Raw genomic sequence first — 21468 nt, forward strand, 5'->3', positions numbered from 1 at the left:
ATGCCTTACTAAGCATCTATTTCCACCTATATCCTCTCAAGTTAAATTGCAAACATGTCTATGGAAAAAAATACATTGACAAAAGTACATCAGCCCTAAAAAGTCATATAAATTTAGGAACTGAACAATTTATACCAAATGATGACCTCTAAATTGATCATCTGAAATTATACAAGACTTCCTCCCATAGCCACTTGCTGAATACCATCCTCAAGAATTCCCTTTGAGGACATAATGAGAAAGCTTTTTTCTATTCTTACTTGTCTCCCATAATGACACCAGAATGTTCCAATTGACCAAGATACATCATTTATAGGAAAGCATTTGGAGGATGTAGTTCTCAATTTCACATGAGAATTTTAAAACCCAATCTTACTTTGTATGTGTATACCCAGCTCTTTCTTTCATTCTTACACCTCTACCTACTGCCTGATAATTTCCATTCTAACTGGAAAGCAAAAGTATATAATGGGAGGGCATGAATTAACTCCAGTTACTACTGTCTCAGGATAGGTGTGAGTTTTCCATTTATCCACATGGGAGTTAACCTTAGGAAAGAGTAGATGGGAAAGGTACAAGGCAATGCCATGATAGTCTCATGTGTTCCTTTCCTCCCAACAATCTTAAAAACAAACATAACAGAATAATTTCTTTCTAAAATAAGATAAAATAATATCTCTACAGGCACCTTAAATGCTGTGGAGCATATATAAACATGCCCTCAATGAAGCCACTCTGCAAGAGCTGATTGATCAAAATGTCAGGGCACTCTTAAAGTCTTTTACTATGAATGCAATATTGAATATTATACTTACAGCTGCATAACCAAATATAAATGGTTTGGACTTTCGTAAATATCTTCCAGAGCAACGATATTTTCATGCTTAATTCTAAAAATTAAAAGAGAGAGAGACAAAGATTAGAGTAACTTGTCATTAAATTTTAAATGAACAAAATACCATATTAAAGGGAAAAAAAACACGATTCCACTACTAGCAACTAAGAGCATCTTTCTTGCACATAGTTGGCACTGGATACATTTGTTCATTTGAATCCTGGCTTGGGTAGGTCTTTAATCTCTCTGGGTCTCAGTTTCCTCATCTGTAAAATGAAGGGGGCTAACCCACATGGTTTTTTTTTTACAACCCCTTTAACCTATTAATTCTATGAAATGAATCAAATTGTACACAATCTTAAATGCATTCTTTCTCCCAGAACTGCACTAATTTATTTCAATGACTCCAGCCATATTCAGGTGTTGGGACTAGGGAAACGGGGATGGGGAGGGAAGAGGCATAGGGGAGGGAAGGGCTTCATAAACCTAAGTTCAGGGGCAGCTAGGTGGCGCAGTGGATAGAGCACTGGCCCTGAAGTCAGGAGGACCTGAGTTCAAATCCGACCTCAGACCAAACACTTGACACTTACTAGCTGTGTGACCCTGGGCAAGTCCCTTAACCCCAATTGCCTAAAAAAACAAACATAAACCTAAGTCCACACACTAATAGTAACAACATAAGGAAGAAAACAAACTATCCTACCAGGTACCAGACCAGAAAAAAGAGACCTACATACTGACTAGTACTGGCTGTCCTTGGTGGGTCACTATGGTGACCTGTCTTCTCTATCAAGTATCTCCTTAAGCCCCCACATACCTGTTATTGTGCCAGGCTGCAGGACAGAGAAAAAAATTTGAGGAGGCTTAGAGATTAAGAGAAACCCCCTCCTACAAGTCATTTGAGCTCAGAACCTTAAGGCCCAGTACTTATTTAAAGCTTGAGATTTCCAGAAAAGAATCATTTCATTAGCCAATGTGCTAATTAATTGTTCACGGAAAATCCTCTCCCTTGGGATTTTACTGCCTCGCAATTTCAGCTGCGTTCAGCTGATGTGCATCCTCACTAAAGGCTGCTGCTGTTTAACAGCAAGAACACTATATTATTTAATTAGGGGAAATGGAGGCAATTTTCCTAAATGTGAGAGCAGCCTCTCCCTGCCTCCTTCTTCCCCTCTAGAATCACACGATCCGATAAATTACCCTGCAACCAAGCAGAGCCCAAAAGAATTAAGATGAAATCAATGGGTGGCATCTGGGGGATGGGTTGAGGGGAGGATTGTTGCTAGTTTTCCTAGTTAATACAATTTGTTGATAAGCTGAAACAGTGCGAATTACATTCAATTCACATTTCACTCATGTCTACTAGAAAATGCAGATGTTATCCATCATCAGATCGATTTCAAAAGGCTTACTGTGAGATGCCAGAGGAAGAATTATATCAGTAATATCAGAAAAACATTATATTGATCTGACAAAATGAGTCAGCGAGAAAACCAGGAAATACAGTTAATTTGGGACTGCCCAGATTCCAGCCAATCTCGGGAGGTGCAAGGGAATGCCTGCCCAACTTCCCAAGCCCGGGGCACTATAGTTCTATTACTACATCTGACACCATATTAAGTGTATCTTTTTTGTTTGTCTTGTTTTTAACAACCTGCATCATACTGTTAGCTCATCCTGTGGCTGTAGTAAAATAAAACCCCAAGCCTTTTTCACCTGATGCTAGATCGGAATTCTCCATTGTGCATTGCACTTGGACAAGTGAGATTTTTAATCTATATATAACACTTCACATTTATTTCTGTTGTGGTTCAGCTTGTTCAGCCAGGCTCAATGGGCTGGGGTTTCAAGCCTATCAGAAGCATTTCAGATCTTGATTATATCCTCAGTTTTATTTGTTATCCCAGTCTCATGTCACCTGCAAATTTGATATAACTACCTCCTCGATTTTATCCAAGTCGTTGAAAACAAAGAGTAACAGGACAGAGGTACAGGCAAAGCAAATAGTATTCCACTAGAGACCTCCATGCCAGTTCACACCTAACATTATTCAAGTGATTGAATGAACCAGTTGTAAATTCACCAGATTGCCCTAAGAGTCAGTAGAGAGAAAAAGGGAGAGTCCAGAGTCTCCATTCCACACCAAATAAAGGTCAGACTACTTAGCATGCCATTGAAGATGTTCTACAAACTGGCTCCACCTTACCTTTCCACTTTTATCTGACACCATTCCATACCTTATCACTCATGTTCCAGATAAACTAGACTAGTTATCCCTCAAAGACTCCTGTGCTTCTTAACTTCCTAGTTTTTCCTGTCCTTCCCCCCATCTCTGACTGTTGGAATCTTGCACCCACTTCAAGGTCCAGATCAAAAGCTATTTCCTCTATGAAGCCTTCCTTGGATAGTACATATTACACCAGTCAGATGTGACCTTCTTTCTCATCTGATCTCATAGCAATTCGCACTCCTCTTATACACTTACCATAGTCTAATTTGCATTATTTTTTGTGTACATGCCTTTCCTTTCCTACTTAATTGTGAGCTCCTTATGGCAATAATTGTGTCCTTGTTTTTCAATCTCCCCTTAGCAAATATTACAGGGTATCCTAGAGCCAACTTTTATTGGCTTGCAAGAACTGATTGTTAAATTTTCATTGTGAATATTTATATTTCAGAAATTAGCAAACACTATAAATTATGGCTTGCATTAATGTTCTTTTTGATTTCTAGACTTAAAGTGATGGGGAGAATGTTAATAACACATATTAACCTTAAAAGTGTGCTGGGCATACAATTTTGGGGGGAAGAGTCAGTTATTAAATATTTACCAGCACATTCCTGAATATTTACAAGGTGTGTGTTCTTTATGTGGCCATGAGCCAACTATTCAATCACTCTGAGCCTCAGGGTGTCTTTTCGACTGAAAAATGCTAGGTAAATGTGAGTAGTTGTTAGTAAATATTTGAACGATTGAATGAATTAACTATAATCCAGCATATTAATGATTTTGGTTGTTGCTGAGTCATTCAGTAGGGTCCTATTCTATGTGATCCTATAGATAAAATCCATGGGGCTTTCTTGGCAAAGATACTAGAGTCGTTTGCCATTTCTTCTCCATTGGGTCCCCATTTTACAGATGAGGAATTGAAGCAATGGGGGTTAAGTGACTTGCCCAGGGTCACACAGCCAGTAAGTGTCTGAGGCTGGATTTGAACTCAGATCTTTAAAATTCCAGGATTGGTACTCTATCCACTGAACCACCGAGCTGCCCCATGTTGATGTTCTACTTTGTCTTAAAAGTCAAGATAGGAGCCTAAAAAAATTTTTTTTAAAAAGTCAAGGTAGGGGGAGGTGCAGTAAGCTAGAGATGGGGTCTTTGGAGGAGGGGTTGCTCTAGCAAACAGACACTATCATACTCAGCTGTAGAAGGAATATTTGAAATTGCTGCAAGAGCTAACAGAAAGATTTCATGGGCATAGAGCTTTTAATAGACAATTTGTGAAGCAAAGAGGAAAGGAGTGTCAGATGTGTGCAGAGAGCAAAAGTCTTACTGCTACAACCCTATGGACCAAACCAATCATGGATTGCCTGGATGCTGGAAGACCCACCTCCCCCAGGGAGAGGAGGAGGGAACCCTTTTCCCTGTCCCCCTCCTCACCCGGCCCTAGGCTGCCCAGAAACCCTCTGTTGAGGGAGGACCCACTGCCTTTTGCACTATCACTGCATTCTAAGGTCCTCCAAGTTTTACCTATTGACATGACCTAGGTACCTCTTGGCCCTAACACCTGCCCTGCTGCTCTCTCTACCTTTAGGACTTCCAACTTCTTGCATCTGCCCTGCAGCTCCCCTCGTCTTTTATATGTTGCCTCCCTAATTGGAGTGTCAGCACCTTTAGGGCAGGACCAGCTCCCTTTTTCTAAAGCTCATAGTAGGTTCTCAATCTATGTTTCTTTATTCATTCAAGTCACAACCTTTCCTACTAAAAGAACTTTTTTGCGTGAGGCAAAAATCTGAATTCTGCAAAAGTGACATGAAAGGAACCATCACCATGTCACTAAGGGCACCTTTAGGAGACAGAAAATGGCATTTAATCTTAATTTCACTTGGTAAAGTGCCCAGGCCCAGCAGGCACAAAAGAAGCATTAGCCACTGTCTGTGTATGAAACATATGCTTATAAAGACAAGCACAAAGCCTTGAATGTTAAATTGGTGTTTACTAAATGTTTGTTAAACTTGTAAAATTAAAATCACCTTCAACTCTTACCCTGAAAAAACACGGGGGAGGGAAGGAATGAAAAGCTAAAAGGCTAAAGGCAAAAAGCAGATTGCTTTGATGCAGAGAACTCCCTGCATGGTCACTGACTCAGTCAAAAAGAGGGCCAAGAATCCATTTGAAAATGACATCATTTTTTAAAAATCATCACCAAATGCACAGCCCAGCACCATGCCAAAGGCCCCTCAATAGCATCTCAGGATGCTTTATTTAGATGATGCATCCCATCTCCCTCCAGACCAATCTTTCCCACAGTGCCAGAATCCAGGCTGCATTGTTAGGTCTATGCCAGGGATCTCTGGATTCTCTCAACTCTGACCCTCTGCAGCCCATCAAAAAGATAGAATATGGTGGAATCAATAAGTTGCTCAGAAGGGGAGAGCAAAAGATATACTTTTTCTTTATTTCACAGAGATGAACACCTTACTGTGGCTGTGTCTTCAGGCATGAGGTCAAGGAGGGGAATACAGTTTAATCAGGAAGGGGCAGATCAGGACAAGGTGCTTAGCAGGGAGGCTAAGCAGGGGAAGCAGATGGTGGCTAAGAAGAGACAAGGGCAGTCCTGATCCTGTTGACAGGGTCACGGAGAGGAGAGGTTTTGCTACCCTCCATCTGGTGCCCAGATGTTTGGGGAGAACTCCCCCAGGCCCTTCTTGAGGGTCATGTTGCCCAGTTTGAAAAACACAACCCTGAGGATAAAGGCTAGCTTAGCTAGACCTATAGAATAGGTAAAAGATCAGGGGCGGAGTACCTCTCAATGTCATTACCATTAAATCCGTTTTTCTATATAGGTAGGGGAAAACATTCTATTTGTCAAAATAAGCATCCTATCCAGTAACACAGTGAACTATTTAAGAAAATGCTCCAGAATTTTGGCAAATGGTTCCTTCTGCCTAGGTAAAGTGTTATATTGTCCTGGGATTTTACAAATCAAATGAATTCCTTCTCTCTTAAAAATAGATCATCATATTTAAAATATGGGATTCTAGTCAGACTGAACAGAAACACGAGTTGTGGCATTCATACAGGCTGATTTATTTAGCTGACTTGCTCATAGGGGTTGATAATGGGAGTCTATGCTTTCCTCACTTTTTCCTAACCAGAAAAGAAAAAGTCAAAATCTTCCCACACTTGCTTAAAGCTAGGCCTCTCTTCTAGGCTCTTCAAGCTCACCCTTCACTTGGGGTAAAAAGGGCATTTAGCCCTCAAGACCAGAGGTCAGACCGTTAGGGACACCATGGCTCCAATGCGATAATTTTTCTAAATGATTTTAAAAAGTTTTAGAATTGTACTTGTGTAGGACATTATATTCATATGACACATATCATCCTCCAAAATCTAGTCTTCATCAGTGCCATGTTCCTCTACTTTTCCTTTCTTTCTGTGTTCCAGTTCAATCATATATTCTTAGCTACCCCCTGAATCCTTTGCCCCATTGTCCTATCACCAATCTTGACTTTCTAAATTCCAACCCTGAACTACTCCTACTATCCACCTTCTTTCCTATTCATGCATGGCTAAATGCTACTGCAGAAAATCAAGAAACCAAGGCAACTGGGTTTACTACAAATTATGTTCTCTAATCTCACCTGGGCACTCACTGCTGCATAGCAAACCGTGTATTCTGCCCTGACTTACTCTATCACCCTCTGCACAGCAGCTGTTCCAAACTTCTTTTCTTCTCAAACCATCTCTTCTTACTTGCCCATCAGTAAATAACCTCACCTCCTACTTGGCTGAGGAAGAAATGGAGGCCCACTGCAGCAAACTTCTTCTTTTATCCTCATTCCGATCCTCAAAACTCCTCCTCAAAACTGAAGGGATGCCCATCAACTGGGGAATGACTAGACAAACTGTGGTATATTGTTGTGATGGGATATTACTGTGCTATAAGAAATGACAAGTTGGATGCTTTTCAGAAAAACCTGGAAAGACTTAGACATGAACTGATGCAAAGTGAAGTGAGCAGAACCAGGAGAACATTATACACAGTAACAACAATATTGTTGGATAAAGAATTGTGAATGACTTAGCTATTCTTAGCAATACAATGATTCAAGACAATCCCAAAGAAGTAATGATGAAGCATACTATCCATCTCCAGAAAAAGAAGTGATATTATTTGAATACAAACTGAAGCATGCTACTTTTTTTCACTTTCTTCCTTTTTCTTTTATTCAAGACTTCTTGTACAAAATGACTAACATGGAAATGTTTTGTGTGATTGTACATGCATAACCTATTTCTGATTGCTTACCATGATGGGGAGGGGAGAGGTATAGGGAAGGAGGAATAGAATTTGGACTTCAAAACTTAAAAAAACCCAAAAGTTAAAAATTGTTTTAATATGTAATTGGGGAAAAATAAAAATATTTAATATGTATATACATACATACACAAACATACACATACACACACACGCTCCTTCTCCTCCTTTCTCTCCTCCTTCGCTCAGTCTCTGTTGATGAGATGAGCCTTATCCTTGGTTAACTCTACCACTTGTACCCCTGGTTACATGCCCAATGTCTCTTTCTGGAATTTGCTCCCTCAATCATTCTCTCTTTCTCTCATCTTAAGTCTCTCCTAATTCCCTGGATCCTTCCCTAGCACCCACAAATACATCTCCCCCAACTTAAAAAAAAGATCCTTTCATATGACTCTATCATCCTGTAGCTCTTCCCCCTTCCATACCTAGCAGGAAGGGTTGTCTACACTCACTGCCTCCATTTCCTCCCTTTCCACTCACTTCTGAATTTCTCACAGTCTAGCTCCCAGCCCCACCATTTGACTGAAACTGCCCTCTTCAAAGTTCAAAATTACCTCAAAAGATAATCCAATGGCCTTTTCTCAATCCTCATTCTACCTGACATTTTTGTAGCTTTTAACATTATTGGCCACTTATACTCATGGACACCGTTTCCTCCCTCAGCCTGCATGAAAGTGCTTTTCTCAGTCTGCTTGGTTGGATCATCTTCCAGCTGCTGCCACTAAGTATGGGTGTGCTCTCTGGCTCTGTCCTCTGCACTCTCCGGGATCTCATTAGCTTCCATGGATTCAGCTGTTATCTCAATGCCAATGACTTCCAAATTTATGTAGCCATCCCTTAGTTCTTTCCTAAATTCTGATCCCACTTGCCAGACATCTCCACCTGGCTGTCCCATGGGCATCTCAAACTTGATTTGTCCAAAATGGAATTTGCCATATTTTCCTCTAAACCTACCCATCTTTATAGCTTCCCTATTACTGTTGAAAGCAGCAGTATCCTTCCAGTTACCCAGGTTTGCAATCTCAGAGTCACACATGAGTCCTATCTCTCCCTCACCTCACCTCATAAAGGTTGTCAAGGCTGGCCTATTCCATCTACAGAACATTTCTCACTTCTCTCCCCTTCTTTTCACTCAAACAGCCACCACATTAGTTCAGTCCCTCATCACCTCTCTCCTGAATTACCGCAATGTCTTCCTAATTGATCTCCTTACCTCTAGTCACTCCAATGCCTCCTCCACACAGCTTCCAAATCAATATTCTTAAAACAGAGGAACTTACTTACTAGTCATGTGACCCTGTACAACTCTCTTAATCACTATCTACTTCAAGTTCCTCACCTGTAAAATGGGGATAATAATAGCACCTGCTTCCCAGAGTTACTGGGAGACTCAAATGAGATAATATTTGTAAAGTGCTTAGTACAGTGCCTGGCACATAGTAGGTGTTTAATAAATGCTTGTTTCCTTCCTTCCTCTTTTTCTCCCTCCTTCTTCATTCCTTCCTTCCTTCCCCCTTCTTTCATTCCTTCTTCCCTTCTTTCCTTCCTTCCTCCCTTCCTCCCTTCTTTCTTTCCCATCCTCTCTTCCTTTCCTCACTTCTTTCTTTCCTTTCTTCCTTGTTTCCTTCTTTCCTTCCTTCCTTTTTTTCCTCCCTTCCTGTGTCACTTCCCTAATTAAGAAGCTTCAGCACCTCTAGGATAAAATACAAACACCTCTCTCTGGAACTCAAACCTTCTGACAATCTGACTCTAAATTATCTTTCCACTATACACTATGTTTTAGCTTACTAGCTGTGTGATCCTGAGCAAGTCATTTAACCCAGATTGCCTCACCAAAAAGCAAAAAAAAAAAAACAACCCAAAAACCTCTACATTTCAGCCAAACTGGAATACGTGCTAGTCTCACCCATACCGTTCCATTCCAACTCCAATTTCTGTCTTGGCATAAATTGTTCCTCCTTCCATTCCTGGAATGTTCTTTCTCTTCATCTCCATTTCTTGGGATTCTTCTTACCCTTGGCTCATTACAAGCACCTCAAGAGACCTTTCTTGCTTCCCCTAGACAGTAGTGACTCCCTTTCCCCTTTTATTTACTTATTTGTGTTATCCTCTTCATCTCCCTCCAAGAAGAATGTCATAATAATTAACATGTTATCTCATCTGATCCTCAAAACAACCCTATGAGGTAAATATTGTTATCATCATCTCCATTTCACAGATGAGGAAAATAAGGCTCAGAGAAGCTATAATATTTGCCCAGAGTCACACAGTTAATGTCTGAGGCAAGATTTGAACTCAGGTTCTCCCGACTCCAAAGTCCAGTACTCTGTCTATTGTGCCAGCTTTCCCATGGTAAACTGAGCACAGAGACCATTTCATTTTTGTGTCTGTACACCTAGTTCTTAGCACAGTAGCTAGCATATACTATGTGAATAATAAATATTTATGGAACTGATTATGTTATATGCACAGACCTATTCCTAGTTCAACAATGACATGTGAATCATTTAGGTCTCCCCACAACAGCATCCACTATGGAGGCTCCCACAGTTATACTTCTAGCCTATTGGCCCCCTGATATGGGCCTTCCTTACCACACACTTGGATGACTACCATAGTTTTTGACAGGTCATTCTTCTCCCTTCAATATTCATCCTCCTGCATGGGTCTGCTCAGGCTACCCCTCAGCTCAAAAGTCTTCAGTGGTTCCATCCCCCACTTTCTAAAAGGAACATTTCCTGTCATTCAAGGCTCTTTACAATTTGTCTAAAGTTACAATCAGTCCACATTACTGCCAAGCTAGATTGCTTTCTAACCCCCTGAACATACCACATGCTCTCCCACCTCCTAAATTTTTCTCACACTGTTCCCTGAGCATGAAGCATCCTCTTCCTCTTTCCCTGGTGAATTCACACCTATCCTTAAACACTCTACTCTACCCACCTCTTCCAGGAGGCCTTCTCTGATTCCATTCTGGACAAAAACAACCACACCCCTTATCCCCAAACTTCATAAAGCAAGCATTTTGTCCTGCCCCATTCTAATGCACTTTGCAGGTTATATTGCATATTATAGTCATATGTGTTGGTGCTTTATCCCTTTATTAAACTCTAGGCTCACTGAAGATGGGGATCTATATCCTAGCTAATTTTTTTTATCAGACACAGTTGTCTGCATATAATTACTTAATAAATACTGAATAAATGAGTGACTTTCCGACAAGAGAAGTAAGTATAAGATAATAGGATTGTGGAATTGGAAATAGCCTCCTAACAGCTCATTTAGTGCAAATGCTAGCAAAAAAAATCACGAATTTTATCTGTAATATCCTCTTAAAGACCCAAAGAAACAAAAAACTCACTGCTCTCTGAGGCAATCCATTCCAATTTTTAGAAGGTTCTAATAATTAGATAATCATTTATTAATAGTCGCAAATGATTATACTATAATAATAAATAGTAACAAATAATCATCATCTAATAATTAGATAATAATCTCCTTTTGAGCAGAGGAGATTACTACCCACTTTTTCTATCTCTGCTCTAATCCCTTTTCTCATCAGTTCAATAACCTTCCCCTACCTACAAGTCACCTGACAACACTATTTCACACCTAATGTAGAACCATATGGAGTTTTCCTGCTTCATAGCAAAATTACATTAGCTTGTGCACTTCCACACAGTCTTATTTAAAAAACACAAAAGACTCCAAAATTAGATTTTCAGAGTCATGAAGAATAAAAGTTTTCCATCTGGGAGGAGATTTAGAGGGAAGCACATGATCATTCATCTATTATGAATGATAGACCAGCAGTAGCCAAACCACTTGGGGCTGCACTGTGGAGTAATTGGACGAGAAAAATTTCTACCCAAGCTGTATTATTACTTCTTTTGTTTCTTCTTCTTTTTAATCCATACTTCTAAATGATAAAGCTCCATAACAAAAAAAAAAATCAGTCTTAGACATTCTAATAATCTAGTCAACAAGCATTTATTAGTACCTACTTTGTGCCGGGCACTATTCTAAGACCTGGATATACAAAGAAAGACAAAAACTGATCCCTTCCCTCAAGAATCTCACAAGCTAATGGGGGAGTCAAAATAAAGTAACTTCATACAAGCAAGCTATAGACACAATAAATTGGAAATAAGCAACAAGAGGGAAGGCACCAGAATTAAGTAGGCCTGGGAAAGGTTTCTTTCAGAGGATGAGACATTAGTAGAGACTTGAAGGAAGTCAAGGGTAGCCAGGAGGTAGAGAAGAAGAGAGAATTCTAGACATGGAACACAAATTCTAATGCTCCACTGGGACACTAAATGTCATATGTGAAGAACAGCAAGAAGACCAGTGTTACTGAATCTCAGAGAATGTGGAGGGGAATAGGGTGTAAGAAGACAGAGAAACTAGAAAGGAGCCAGGTTATGTGGGGCTTTGAACAACAATCAGAGGATTTTATATTTGACCCTGGAGGTAACAAGGAGCCATTGGAGTTTACTGAAAATGGAGGTGGGATGTCAGACCTGTGTTTTAGGAAGATCAGTCTGACAGCTGAGGGGAGGATGGACCAGAATGAGGAGAGACTTTAGACTGGGAACCTAACTAGTAAGCTATTACAATCGTCCAGGTGTGAGGTAATGGGGGCCTACACCAGGGTGGGGGCAGTGTTGAAGGAGAGAAAAGGGCATACAACTCCACGTGGATACTTCCTCTAAATAACACAGATCACAATATATTCATACCCATTACCTTTTGCCCTTGATTCTCATAAATTTGCCACTAGAACCTTGGGGGTTGTTCTCCAATTCTGCCAGCATTGCTTGAATACCAAGGGATCATATGAATGCCCATCTATTATTCCTCACTTTTCTCTACCTGTCCTTCCTACCTCCCATCCTGGCCATATGTCTCTTAATAATAGTTTTATGCTGTTTCGTGTGAATAATCCTTGTTGGTAACATGTTGAAACATATCATACCCATCATGTACCCTTTGGCTAATGCTTAACTTTATGTTGTCAGAGGTAGTCTGTGTCTTGGAGTCAGAAATAATGACGAAACCAAGATGGTGAGGCAGGCAGGGCCCATACATTCTCTATATTCTTTGTCCCTTAAATACTGTCCCTGAATACTATAAATAAACACAGCACTTAAAGCAAATGAGTGTGAGGCTCTAACTCTGTTGCTCAAAATCCAGCTTTAGGAAAACTACCCTATCAATTGTATGAATGGGAGGTGGGACTAGACGTAAAGAGACAAATGGAGGGTGCAAGAATACCCCAGGTAAGAAATAGTAAGTGTCTGACCTAGGATGGCGGTATTGTGAGTGGAAGGGAGATAAGGCACAAGAGAGATTGGACATAGAAAGTGAGTAAGAAGTCTAAAAGGACTATGCAGTCTCAAGCTTAGGTGACTGAGAGGAGAATGGTGACATCCTCAGAAACAGGAAATTTGCAAGTTGAGAGAAGTTGACAAGTTTAGTTTTGAACATGGTAAGTTTGATGTCCCAATGGGATGTCCAAGGGCAGATGTTCAGCAGATATTTGAATATATGGGTATAGAGCCCCAGGGAGAGACTGAGTTGAAGGTACAGATTTGGAAGCCATCTGCACAGAGAAGCATTGAAATGAAAGGAGTAAATGAGACTACCAAGGGAAATAACAAAGAGTAGAGGGCCAAGGACAGTCTTGTGCAACATCAATAGCTATTTATCCACTTGTTCCTCAGTTTCCTTATTTTACAAATGAGGGAATCTAACTAGATGACCAATAAAATCCTTAAGAGTTCTCATGAATGTTTGGAACTCATCATCAGTCTCTAATCACCTTTCTTCTTACCAGCAGATGGCACTGCAATCAATGGGAAGTCTAAAAAGTGAAAAATGCTGTGTTCTCGTCTAAATCAACCAAATTACAATAAAGTGAAATATTTTTTTTTCTTTCTTAAAGGTTAGGTACAACATGTTTATATTTCTTTCATGTGGGAAACGTTCCATTTACTATGATAATAAATGCTAGTGTTATTTTAAAAATTATACCTTGTCCCCCAAAGAAAACTATATTTCTTGTAAAAAAAAAAAAGTTCCTATAGTACACTACAAGAGATTAGACGGCATATTGTATCATTCCCATTTTACAGATTAGATGACTAAAAAGAAAGAAAAGAAGAGGGAAAAGTCAGAACAGGAAATGAAGCATGCTAGAAGTGATAAGAACACTCAAGCAAAGGTTTTCATTGTCTTACCAACATTCAATGCCCTGTAGAATATATGTTTGTTTTATAGGAACCTTGCTCATAGAAATGATGTTCTTTGGTGGTATAGAGTATATTTGTTAGTCAAATATCAAGCAGATTTCAATAAGGTAAGTAGCCACTTTTACTGAAAATTTTTCCCATCTGTCAGCACCCCAACACATTCTTCTCTTTCATAAGACAAGTCCCACATAATGGCCAGTATAGCTCTGGATAAGGTTATGAGATCTACTTTGGTTACAGTAGTATAAGAAGTATGGGCCAGACCCGAATCATTTTTAGTTCAAAGGAAGTACTAGGCCAGATGTAAAAGTAAGTGAATCTACTTGGGGTTAGGATGGATAATTTAATTCAGTCTAGGAATATTGGGGACACTGTAGATTTATTTTCCTATAAATCCATTAAGGGAGAGGGGGGATCCTCAGAGACCAACCCAGCCAGATACTTTTGTCAGACAAGTTTAATGTATGCTAAATTGAAGACCAGAAGAAGAAGACTTTCACATTTTCTTCCACATCATACTATCTTCCAAGACAATATATTGACATTTTGAAATATTTTTGAGAACATGCTCAGAATGTGAGAAAAAGATACAGCCATTTACCTTGTGGTTGAGTTTTATAATTTTACAGTTGGAGTTACAAAAGCGCTACCCGAAATGGTTGACTTTTCCTCATCTGAACTATGATACTGATTAGTAGTCATTTCTTATAGCAGAATTCAGGAACTGTCCAGACTACTTCTTCAGAGAAAGATGAGGAATTTAAAAAATAAAAAGAAATAACCAGAAAAAAAATCAGGTCAGTCTCTTGGAATATTTCAATCTAAGCATGTCACAGATGAGGAATGGTATAGATAGTAGACGTGATTGCTGGTCTTGCTGAATTCTGGTCTCTGCCATGTTTACTTTTTGACTCATGGATGGAATTGTGATTTCACCAAGGTGGATGCTCCCTTCAATAGCCCACATTATAAGCGATCCATGCCTTCTCATCCTATATGACTCTTGTCTATGCCCTCTCATAAGTGGAACACAGTGGGGCTACCCAACAAGCTGAGGACCTTCTTCTGGATCTTTTTGTATTGTATAGGCAACTCATCAATTACTCCTTTCTATCACCACAGAATTGGTCCCACTTTTCTAGTTATATATTCCTCTGACAGTCATCTTTATGCCACTTGTCCTTTGCACTTTGCCAGTGGCAATATGGTAAAAGCCATGTCTCTCATCATGTCTCTCTCTATGACTGTTTGGGTGACCTGTAATCTCAGTTCTTTGAGCAGTGTAGAATTCTAGGCTTCATAGCTACGTATTAGCACCAGAAAAATGTTACCGTTAACAAGATAGACCTTTGTTTGGGGTGGGTGGGGAGGAATCTTGTGTTCTAAGAATGCACAAGATTTCTCAGATATAATTTAGCTCTGCTCTTCTCTTTCAATTCAATTCTGGGCCCAGTTCACTATCAACCAACAGTGTCTATCAAGCATAGAGGTAATGATGGTCCAGCACCAAGGGCTCTCCATCTAACTGAATATCAGCATCTGGACAATAGGCATTTTTTTCTCTTTCTTTTTTTTTTTATTACTTTATTTTGATTTATCAACAATCACTTCCATAAGCTTTTGAGTTTTAAATTTTTCTCTCTCTCTCCTTCCCCAAGACAGCTCGCAATCTGATATAGGCTATACATACACATTCCTATTAAGATAATAGGCATCCTTCATACACTTAGTTTTCTTGTTGGAAACTTTGCCAAGTTCCATCCGGTATCTCATTCAATTGTTCTTGTTCAGTGGTTCAGTTGTGTCCTACTCTTCCTGATCCTGTATAGGGTTTTCTTGCCAAAGATACTAGAGTGGTTTGCCATTTCCTTCTCCAATGGATTAAGGCAAACATGTTAACTGACCTGTCCAAGGTCATACAACTTATAAGTGTCTGAGGCTGGATGAAAATCTCAGGTGTTCCTGATTCCATGCCCAGTGCTCTATTCGCTGAGCTACCTAGCTGCTCACTTAGTGGGCTTTGCAATTTCTGGGATTTGATGAGAAAAAAATTAATGTCATCTCTAAACAGGAATATCTAGAAGACTTGGCCATTATATTTGGTGAATGGCTTTTTAACTTGGACTCTGTTCCAGACATCCTCTATGATATATGTAAACATCTTTGGTGAGCATAGATCTCTTTAGCCTTCATTTGATGTTTATAATCAGAGGGTCAAATAAAATTCATATCTTTCAAGGAAACTTGTATGATTTTAATATATACTTGAGAGACATATTGTTTCCAGAGAGCGTTGTAAGTATCTTTTGCTCTGCTGAATCAAATGTATTTTTATAGTCAACAACAAATACAGTCAATTGGGTGACTATATAGATGCAGTCAGATCTAGAAAGTCATTTACAAAAGTCTATTCTTTTTTCATATATTATCCAAAATGCCCTTGATGTCTGCATCAATTGTTCTCCAAAAGAAGGGTGAAAAAATTTGGCAAGCTAGCATATCATTAGGCATTTACTGATTTTTTTCTCAATTGTTTTCTTTTTTCAGTAGTAATAGCATCTATGCTTTTCACCCCAAAGTATCTGATATCTTTCTGTCTTTCAGATATTAAGAATCAGTCTTTGATTTGAGTGAATAAGCTATTTTGTCTATCATAAATACCCAAATTAACTGTAAAGGAAATGTGAAGAAAAATGTTATCTGCATTCAAAGAAAGAACTGATAAATAGAAGAATGTATAGAATAATTTTACTTATGTGTGTATAAATATATATACATATACATACATATGCACACACATACAGACATATATACATATATATAGATATATAGATATTTATATCTAATGGTAGCTATCTCTAGGGTGGGGAAGGGGAGAGGTGAGGGAAGAAAAAAAGAAATTTACATGACAAATTTGGTGTACATTTGAAAGGAATGGCAAGTTGTACATAGTGGATTTGCAGTTTCATGTACAATCATCTTTTTTTTTTGTACTATGTTATGGAAATGCTTGGTTTATTCTATAAATTAAAATAAAGACTCAATCTTTGAAGCCCTCACAATCGGTGAGGCTCTTTTGGTCTCTTCTTCATGGTAAATGATTTACACTGGAGAAATAGCATGACATACTGGAGAGGACATTGGAAACCTGGGTTCAAATACTGCCTTAGACAGTTGGCTGTGTGATGATGGATTAGTCACTTAAAATTAGTAGGTGGAATTTTATGGCCTTTAAATCTATGATGCTATGAACTTTCTTAGGATATCGTGATAGTGTAAGTCAGTGTATCTTCTTTTACCCATTTTCCAGTTTATTTAAGTAGGTAAGACTGGAGTTAGTTTAATTACAAACCATTTATTCTTCTCATTTTTATTCTTCAAATTTGATATCATGATATTTACTCTAATAAGTCAATTGTATGCCTGCACACAATCAGCCAATTCAGAAAGAACATCAACACTGACAATAAGTTAGAACATAATCAGTTTCCTTTATTATGTTATTTGGTGCTTTCCCAGAATTCAGGAGATGATGATATATATCATTGAGTACTGAATGTATAATTCTACTTTCTATTATACAACAATTATTACAAAGATCCTTCCAGGTAAAAAAAGAACTTCTTTCTATTAATATATATGTTACATTTGGGGTGGAAAATACAATTCTAAATCAGAAACAATGCAGGAAAATAGCCAAAAAAATCATTCAACCAACTTATTCATAGCGTGAATGTCAGAGTTGTATTAGGCTTTAGTGGTCATCTAGCCCTACCCACATTCACAAGTAATTACTGCCTGATTACACTGAATTAATTATTGTTAAGGGAGAGGAAGAGTGGGAAAAGAAGTACATTTCATACTTTATGTGCTTTAAAAATGTTCGGGTGGGGGAGAAGCAATTTAGATAAACTAGGGATTGTCATGAAGTGAGAAACATGAGTCACATAGGTGGAGAGGGCTTAGGCATTCTGGCTAATAGGCAACCTAGTACAGTTGAGGGGTGGGTGGAGGTGGAGATTAGAGTAAAAGTCTGGTATCATGGAATGAGCATTATTTTGGAGATCACATGAACTAGGTCTGGGTCCCAGTAAGCGACTTATCAGTTTCCTCCTCTGTAAAATGGGGATAATAAGGGAAGGAAATAAACATCTATATAGCACCTGCTATGCGCCAGGCACTGTGCTAAGCACTTTACAAATACTATCTTATTTGATCCTCACAACAACCCTTGGAGAGAGGTACTGTTACCACATTTTGCAATTGAAGAACCTGAGACAAATAGAGGTTAAGTGACTTACCCAGGGTCATACAGCTAGTAATTTGCAGGCTGGATGCAATGAGGCTGAATTTGAACTCAAGTGTGCATGACTTCAAGCCTAGTACTCTATCTACTGTATCACTTGCATACTTATCTCATAATGCTGTTGTGCAGAAAGTACTATGTAAGATGTGAGCTATCATCATCATTATTATCAATAGAAATCATATGACTGACCTAAAATTAATAAAAATCATTAGGTTGGGGGGGTTTTCAATGCCTCTCCACTCTATCATGTTATCCCCAGAATTTCTCATTAGGGTTATGAAACACAGAATACTGTGACTGAGGGAAATGATAGTTTTCTCCTCTGGGATTTTTCCCTTCTTTTTAATAGAGTAGGTAGTTCAGGATCTGGAATAGTCCAGTCTTACCCAATCCAATCCAATGAATATTTATAAAGCACCTATATCTATGTGCCAGGCACTGTGCTAAGCACTGGGGATGCAATCAAAAAGACAGTCCCTGTCTTCAAGGAGCTTATTATCTAATGGGGGAACCTTCACACAAAAGAAAGCTAGTAGACTGGGGGAGGAGCAGAGAGTGCACAGATTGGGGGTGTCCAATTCTCTGTTGTTAAAAACAGGCAGAGCAGCAGATGCAGAGCGCTGTTGTTATTCCCCAGTCCTATCCAACTCTCCATGACCCCATTTGGGGTTTTCCTGGAAAAGATAATACAGTGGTTTGCCATTGCCTTCTCCGGCTCATTTTACAGGTGAAGAAATTGTGGCAAACAAGGTTAAGCGACTCGTCCAGGTTCACACAACTAGTAAGTGTCTGCGGTCAGATTTTGAACTCAGGAAGATTCATTTTCCTGACTTCGGGCTGGGCACTCCATCCACTGTGCCACCTAGCTGCCCCAGATGCAAAGCAGAGGGATCGAAAAGTCCAGTTTCTGCCCTCTGTAAAGGAAGGCACTGGGAGCAGTTTGGTACCCCACACTCTAGCCCTCCAATCAGAAGGGAGAGGAGACTGGGGAGGTGGTGTCAGTCAAAACTTGGGTGAGGGCTGCATGGTGATGAGATTGGAAGCTATGAGCTTAACTTGGAAGGGGCATCTTATTCTGTGGAGTTGAAACCAGGAAGAGCAACAGATGCAAAATTGCCTCAACACCAGAAGAATGAACTACCTTTTAAGGTGCCTTTTAGTCTCAAAATGTTCGCAAGTGTTTTACTGCCCTGGGAGAGAAATTAACTCTCATGTTGCATAGTTTATTATCTTCTCTGGCTCCAGAACAGAGAATACCTTTGAAGTAATAAACCTTTGAAAGTTTTTCTCTGGTTTCACCATGGGTGCACCCTGTAGGAACCCAGGATTTACTTGCCCTTTGGTCACATTCACTTGTTTCATACTTCATTACAAGGCTTTCATCATAAACAGTCTGTCTCGTTCTCTGATGAAACAAGACCAGAGCATAGGCAAGCCTCTTCTATGCTCCTTAGCCCTGATCCTCTTTTATTAGGGGAAAGACTGGGAAAGGCACGGTTCTTTGCTAAACAAATAAAAAAACCAACGCAACTGAATTCTAAGTAAAAAACCTACTGCTTCTCACTATGTCCCCCACCCTCACCCCACACAACTCAAGTTCTGGGCAGATGACCCTTTCCCACACTGAAGTCAGCACAACAGGTTCTGTATTTGAGCAACCAAATCCCCAACGATTCTGAACTCAAATTACCATCATCCTAACAGGTACCCTGAGTTGGCAGGCTCAGTTAGAAGGTCTGGGGCAGAGTGTACTTAGCCTTCACACGGGAGCAGTGATTCAGAGACACATTATTGTCTCACATTAGGGAGAAAAGAACAGAAAATAACCACCACTGCCCATGTGTGCTGGAAGTAGGCAAATTATGTACCTCTGGGCGGGGATATGAACAGAGAAAACAGTCCAAGATAAAAAGAGAGAAAAGAAATAGGCAAAAGAAAAAAAACAGAAAATGGGAAAAGAGGAGGAAAAAATAAGGGATGGAGGAAGATTCATTTTGATGATTGTTTTATGGCCACCCCATTTCCAAACTTGGGAAAGGAGTAGAAACTGTGAACTTTTCCTGATTTTTGCAAAGTGTGGCTCATCTTCTCCATTAGTAAGATGCACATACACTTTAAGGTTTTGCATATCACTGGGTAATGCTGTTTAATAAGGTCAGAACCACATTTCAGAAAATCAAATATTTCAAATGAGATAAACTTTTCCAGATACTTACTAAGTGACTTGTCCAGGTTCACACAACTAGTAAGTGTCTGCGGTCAGATTTTGAACATCTTACATGTTACAAATTCTTCAGGGTGTTTGTCAGTTGTTGGTGGTTTTTAAAAACATAGACAACCTCTACCAATTTGTCTAAAAAGAGCCACTCCTTATTCCTTATTGTGAAAATAAGAACAAGTGTTTCCATGCATGGAGATTAGCGACATGATTACAAAGAACAGCATGTTTCGCCTTGTAGAAAGTGCAAAAAAAAAAAATGTTAACTAAAGATGGATGTCATAATGCAGACTACCTGGCCAAATCAGGCTATGGTTTTATAGGTCATGAGTTTACAACGTCTCAATGCGAATCTTCTCATTTTAGAAGCTTCTAGCAAATGCTAGGGTAGCTAGGTGGTGTGAGAGATGATCTCTCAGAAGTGAAGCCTCCTCAAAGGGTTAATAGTTTTTGTTAATAGTTCTCACAAAGGGCAGTAATTAGGAGATCACTGGTCATTTGGAGAGAGAGATAAGGTCAGAAGCCAGATAGTAAGAAGAGTGGGAGGAGAGAAACTGGAGGCACCTGTTGTAGATGGCCTTCTCAAGGAATTTAATTGTATTGTTGAAACACACTCCCTTCTAACCTTGTCAAACCCCTCCCCCACCCTGCTTTTAAGCACATAGCAGAAAGAATAGAATAGCCCTACCCTCCCCCAACCTAAACTGCAAGACTTCCTGCTTTTTCTTGGCTCCGACAAACTTGTGTACTCTGTTGCTGGGGACTCCGTGAATAGATTGTGCCCCCTGGAGCCCAGCCAATGGGATAACAGGAAGCAGGTTTGGGAGGAGGAACTTGTGTTAGGGTATAAATAAGCCTTGCTTTCTGTAACCAACTTGTACCGGTCCTCCTCCTCCCTGACCGGCGCCATTAGGGCGACCAGGGGCGGTTCCCTTTCTCATGAGAAAGCAATAAACTCCTTTCTGCTTTCAAGGTACCTAAGTCTTTATCTTGATTTTGAGTACTGGTCTCTGTCCCACACAGTGGCACAGCAGATAGAGCGTCAGACCTGAAGTCAGGAAGACTCATCTTCCTGAGTCCAAATCTGGCCTCAGACACTTACTAGCTCTGTGATCCTTGGCAAGTCACTTAACCCTTTTTGCCTAAGTTTCCTCATCTGTAAAAAGAACTGGAGAAGAAAATAGCAAAGCACTCCAGTATCTTTGCCAAGGAAAACCCCAAATTGGATCATGAAGAGTCAGACATAACTGAACAACAACCAAATGGTATGAACATTTCTCCTGCTAGAGTGGCCAGGTCATGTGAGATTTTCT

At 39.6% G+C, this 21468-nt stretch overlaps 1 protein-coding gene across 1 annotated transcript in view; it reads right to left on the minus strand.

Moving 5' to 3' along the window:
- The window catches only part of CAMK1D (calcium/calmodulin dependent protein kinase ID), a 478963-nt gene that overhangs the window by 168320 nt on the left and 289175 nt on the right, over positions 1 to 21468 (minus strand). The window contains exon 3 of the mRNA XM_027838808.1: positions 816 to 890. Coding sequence (XP_027694609.1) covers positions 816 to 890 — 75 coding nt within the window. The remainder of the gene's footprint in view (positions 1 to 815; positions 891 to 21468) is intronic.

The sequence above is a fragment of the Vombatus ursinus genome, unplaced genomic scaffold (genome assembly GCF_900497805.2).
Source record: "Vombatus ursinus unplaced genomic scaffold, bare-nosed wombat genome assembly UNPS02014830.1, whole genome shotgun sequence".
NCBI classification, from domain to species: Eukaryota; Metazoa; Chordata; class Mammalia; order Diprotodontia; family Vombatidae; genus Vombatus; species Vombatus ursinus.